This window comes from Pyrus communis, chromosome 11 (assembly GCF_963583255.1).
Source record: "Pyrus communis chromosome 11, drPyrComm1.1, whole genome shotgun sequence".
In the NCBI taxonomy this organism is placed as follows: Eukaryota; Viridiplantae; Streptophyta; class Magnoliopsida; order Rosales; family Rosaceae; genus Pyrus; species Pyrus communis.
Genome location: NC_084813.1, coordinates 16,407,803 through 16,413,252, shown reverse-complemented (window position 1 = coordinate 16,413,252; position 5,450 = coordinate 16,407,803). Strand labels below are relative to the sequence as shown.

General features: G+C 38.7%; 1 protein-coding gene across 1 annotated transcript; it reads left to right on the top strand.

Moving 5' to 3' along the window:
• The first annotated feature begins 499 nt into the window (after positions 1 to 499).
• On the top strand, positions 500 to 4,281 carry LOC137708127 (uncharacterized). The gene is made up of 8 exons (XM_068447120.1): positions 500 to 983; positions 1,072 to 1,147; positions 1,451 to 1,580; positions 1,706 to 1,826; positions 2,349 to 2,440; positions 2,536 to 2,605; positions 2,710 to 2,796; positions 3,005 to 4,281. The coding sequence occupies exons 1-8, from the start codon at positions 660 to 662 to the stop codon at positions 3,095 to 3,097; spliced, it is 993 nt and encodes a 330-aa protein (XP_068303221.1). The 5' UTR covers positions 500 to 659; the 3' UTR covers positions 3,098 to 4,281.
• The last annotated feature ends 1,169 nt before the right edge of the window (positions 4,282 to 5,450 follow it).

Below are 5,450 nucleotides of genomic sequence, written 5' to 3'. Positions count from 1 at the left end.
AATGCCACGTGGCACTACGTGATTGGTTGAAAATCTTAGCGGAAATCTATTAAAAAAATAGTACGTTCGGATAATGATACGTGGCGTGACGAGATTGGTTAAAAATCTTATCGAAATCTTGCCTAAATTATTGTAAACAGGAAGTGACACGTGGGTTGTCGGGATTGGTTGAAAATCTTAGCGGAAATCTATTAAAAAAATAGTACGTTCGGATAATGACACGTGGCGTGACGAGATTGGTTAAAAATCATATCCGAAATTAAAACTATTTTATTTATTTGTTATTTTATAAAAAAATTATTTAATATTTTAAATGGACTGGGTGCCAACGCATTTTGTAAGGGTGGAGATCGTTTGTGCCAGCGCATTTTTAGACTAGGTGCCAACACATTTTTTTTGGGGTGGAGATGCTTTGGCCTATTACTGTTCATTGGGTTATTACTGTTTAAGTCGATAAATAGGCTGGATGCTGGCGCAAAGTGGATAGGGTGGAGTTGCTCTAAACAGTTTCAGTTTCCCGCAAATCCCAAATCGGCAAATTCCCAATCGCTCGCGGCAACATCCCATCCAAACTCTCGTCGTTTACCTCCGAAAAATCTCAACTCTCTCCCTCCCTCCCCACCTCTCTCTCTCTCTAGGGTTTTTGGGTACAATTCGACATGGCCGGCGCTGGGATCCACCCATACCACCAGCAATGGCCTCCCGCAGCCGCCGCTCCGCATCCGCAGCCTCCGGCTGTTGGCTCCATCGCTCCTCCTCCTCACCACCTCGTCGACAACCCAAACCGAGCCGTTACCGAAGAGGTCCGCACCATATTCATCACTGGTCTTCCAGAGGATGTGAAGGAGCGAGAGATACAGAACCTCCTGAGATGGCTGCCGGGATACGAGGCCTCGCAGGTCAACAACAAAGGCGAGAAGCCTATGAGTTTCGCTCTCTTTTCCACTGCTCAGGAAGCCATTGCTGCCAAAGACGCCCTTCAGGTTAGCTTTGAATAATTTCTTACTGTTTAATTTTGATTTTTAATTTTTATGTTGAAATTTTGAGTTTTTGTTGGAATTTGGGGTTTAGGGTATGATTTTCGATTCGGAGTCGAAGGCGGTGCTGCACACGGAGTTGGCGAAGAAGAATCTTTTTGTTAAAAGAGGTGAGGATGGTGATCAAAGTTGTTTTTGTTTTGAATTTGAATCGAGAGTTTTAGTGTTTTCGGTATGTTCGTAGAGTATTACCTACATTGTGGAGTAATCAGTGTCTTTGGTTTAAAGTTTCAATTTCATTAGCGGGATACGAGGAAATTTCTTGTTTTCGGGAATGTGCAAATATCGGCTCTGTTGCTTATGTTTGTCATACCACACTATGTTGGTTTGAATTGTAATATCAATGTTTTTTGGTTAGCTAGAGAGTTTGATTGAATATTTTGTGACTCACTAATATGAGTTGGAAACTGTAGGAATTGTAGCTGATACAAGTGCTTATGATCAAAGTAAACGATTGCGAACTGGTGGTGACTACTCACAGGCTGGTTATAGTAGCCCATCTCCTTTTCATCCTCCTCCTCCACCTGTTTGGGGGCCACACGGGTAATCAAACATTGCTCATCTAATTTCGAAATAAAATTTAGTTGTTTCTGCTGTTCAGTAGAGCATATGTTTCCCCTTCCGTATATATCACATTTTCTCATGTGAGTGTTACTTGTGTGGCCCAGGTATATGGCTCCACCACCTCCTACGTATGATCCATATGGTGGTTATCCTGTTCCTCCAGTACCAATGCACCCTCCTCCTCCTGTACCAGCACCAGCACAAAGTAGTTATGTACCTGTTCTGGTAATCCACTATGCTTCCTGTGCATAAAATGTTGGGTAAAAAGTTTGCATTTGCTAATTGATGAGTTCGCATGAACCTTTAGACTGATTCACAAATTTCCTTTTTTCCTTGGATTGGGATGTGTGTGTGTGGGGTGGGGAGTTGAGATACTGATATTCATCAAGAGATATAGCTTGTCTAGCTATTACTTCGTCAAACAACACCCATGCCCCCTTCTTCTCTTGTTTAGATAAATGAAGACATCATATATTGAAGAAAAAAACCATAAGTGCAGCTGTAAAATGATACCAAACTAAATAAGCAGATTACCTTGGTTATTCATTTTTACTTATTCTGCTCACAGTTCAAAGAATTTTTTCTTCCGTGGATGTAGCTTTTTTGTTTGTGTTCCCCACTATCTTTCTTCCTTTTTGTTGTACTTTTGTTGTTTCGTAGTGCCCAAATTCTTTGTAAATGTTGGTTGTTCATGATGCAGGAAGCCTATAATTTGTTCTTTTTTACAATGGTTCTTGTTTCCTGCAGAATACTAAAGATAACCCACCATGCAATACCTTATTTATTGGAAATCTGGGAGAGAGCATTAATGAGGAAGAATTGAGGGGCCTTTTCAGCTCGTATGAATGTCTCTCATCCCTTATCTTAGGATGTGTTTCTTCTCTATGTTTCATAAGAAAGATGTCATGCTAAACATGAATTTTTGGTAATGCAGACAACTTGGATTTAAGCAAATGAAGGTCCTAAGACAAGAAAGGCATACTGTTTGTTTCATTGAGTTTGAAGTAAGTAATATTTATTTCGTAGTTATGCGCTGCTCATTGACGTTTTCATGTTGGGATGCCCTTTTCTCTATTTTCTAAATGGATTTTCTGTATAATCCATGCAGGATGTGAACAGTGCCACCAATGTACACCAGGCTTTGCAGGGTGCTGTTATCCCCAGTTCTGGTTCTGTAGGCATGAGAATACAATATCCTTTTGGAATTTTTCTGTATGGCTGATATTTAGTTTGTTGTTATTGAACCATAAATAAGCATAGGTTAAAATTTGTGCTAAATAACTTTTAAATATATATTCTGAATTTTTAATCCACCTCACCACAATTATATACGTCGCTTGTGACTTGTTTATGTTTCTTTTGTGATTGGCAATATATGTTTTTCCTTGACTATAAATACATATTCGAAGAACCCATTTGGGAGAAGGAAGGATGGAAACCACCCTGGTGCTGTCCCTACTGCCAATGGAGCTCCGCCGACTATGACATACCAGTAGCTTGAAGGGGATGTACTCTGTTCCTTATGCTACAGAAACACAACCACATGATAGGATGCATCTTGCAGCTGTTGCATGCATCCATTTCATAGTCACGTCATCAGCATTAGCATCTCTCCTCCTGTGAATGAATGCACATAGTGGCATCATGAACATACCATTTGGCCATGTTAGAACGTGTTTGTGACATGCATTTTCAGCAGTATGTGTTAATGCCTGGATATTAGGGGCTCAAATATTGTTTTCATCTTATACCGTATTTGTGACATGCATATTTCAGCAGTATATCTGTTAATGCAATAGTAGGGGCAGTAATATGGTTATCATCTGTAGGGTGGTGCATGGGGCTGCAGATTTGTTAGATTGGAGTGTTTTTTGCTGTGTATTAAATTGTTGCACGTTGAAATTAGGAAGGCGTCCATATAGACATCTTGCCACTTTTACTTCTTTTTTGTTTACATGGGTTTTGAGATTCAATTATCTTAACCAATCATCTGAAGGTGTTCCTCAGTTCTATTTCATGGCATAACTTTCATTCGGATGTGGATACTTAGGAAAACATGCCATTAATTGTCATGTTTTCCTTTCCATCACCTTTGTCATTTCCATCCCCACGACATTCTAATAACTTAGACTAATCATAGGTCATCGTTTAAGCGAGGAGTTAGACATGCAGTTTCACCATTCAAGATGTTCGAAGCATGGCTTTTCAGTAAGACGTTGGGTATTATATATGCTGTGTGGTTTATATACAGGATTTTCCAATACAAAATGAGAATGCACTATACATTTGAGGAGGTCTGGTGTCTGCAGCTGCTCGTTTGTTTCAGGTAATGTTCACTTCACTAGGCAAAGGTTACTGTCGGTCACCACTTATTGAGGTTTTTTACATCGAGCATGAAGTTTTCTTGTGCCTCGGGTTAAGCTGTCTTGAGATTAGTAGGTATCTTGACATTTATCGATGAAGGGAAACACATTTTGCACATTACAAGTTTGAAGCAAATATGATTAAACTATGCGTTGGTCCTTGAGTGCCATTGATTACTTACAAGTGAAATGAGTTATAAGTTGTGAAGACTTAATGGAAATTTCCATTGAGAGGAAAAGAAGAAAGAATATTCTTTTGCTCCCAATTTTAGAATGGATTGACCGAAAGCATGGACCGAGGGACAAGGATTGTCTGCCCTCCCACATCCAGTGCCCTTCTGTTTGTGTGGTCATGATTGAGCCACGTCAACATTTTATATTACTATTCATTTTTGTCTTATTATCTCTATAAAAAATACAATATAAAATGTTAACGTAGTTTAACCGTGACCACATAAAACAGCAGGGCATGGGAGGGCACCGGAAGTAGGAGGGCAGACAATCCTTGTCCCCGACGGAGATCTATAGCCTTCAGAGTTTTAACTAAGAATCTAGTGACTAAAGATTTAACGGTCTTGGATCCCGGTCCATGCTATCGGCTGGTCCTGTATGTGTTTGTTAGATGCGCACAAGAAAGAGTAGATGCCTTTATTTTGAGTGACTTTTTTCTTTTGGAAAAATCAAAGTTGAATTGATCGGTTCGTATTGCTTTTTCTCAGTCCAAAATTTTTTCCCGACCAAGAAGGGGGGATTACGAATATTTAGTGGGAAAACAAACATTTTATCATTGAAGACTTGGATATCAACGTCGATAAAACTCTAATTAGAAATTGCTTTGACTGTAAAACTGGGTCGCATTCCGTGCGATACAACTTTGCCCCATTTGCTTTCATAGAAATCTCGTAGAATGTTGGAACACCTAATTTCATTTCACCATTTGTCGGTTTGTAGTGAGCATTACCATCGCCTCAACTGCTTTTGAATGAGTGTGATTTAATTTGTTATACAAATCTGGAAATATGCTCATCCAACGACAATTTATGCGGTGATAGTGCTTACCATTCTTGATGCAGCGGGGACCAAATATTTTCCCCTATTCCAACAAGGACGAAAACGATATGGTTCCAAAATCATATGAAGGAAGAATGCATCACATGCTTTATTGGTACGCCCTTCTTTCTATTTGTCCTATTATGTATCACAATGAAAATTTTCAACTTTTCTTCTTTTATTTATTTTTCATATAAGACCTGAATAACATCATAATTTATAAATAAAAAAACATTATAAACTCAATATATAAGAAGAAAAACCAAACCTAAACTATTTAGTAACAAATGAATTTCCCAAACTCAGAATTAAGAGCATGACGAGTGGACAAATAAAGGCCTGATCTCCCATTAAAGTTTTAAACTCTTCAAGTGTTTTTTCTGTAAAATTTATCATTAACAAGGTGTTTTTTTTCTTCTAGTTTACTATTTATTAT

Bases quoted from the DNA above. Each gene is read 5' to 3' on its own strand.
- LOC137708127 (XM_068447120.1), top strand. From the start codon at position 660: ATGGCCGGCGCTGGGATCCACCCATACCACCAGCAATGGCCTCCCGCA. The intron at 1,148-1,450 runs GTGAGGATGGTG...TGGAAACTGTAG, and splicing joins GAATCTTTTTGTTAAAAGAG to GAATTGTAGCTGATACAAGT. The intron at 1,581-1,705 runs GTAATCAAACAT...TGTGTGGCCCAG, and splicing joins CCTGTTTGGGGGCCACACGG to GTATATGGCTCCACCACCTC.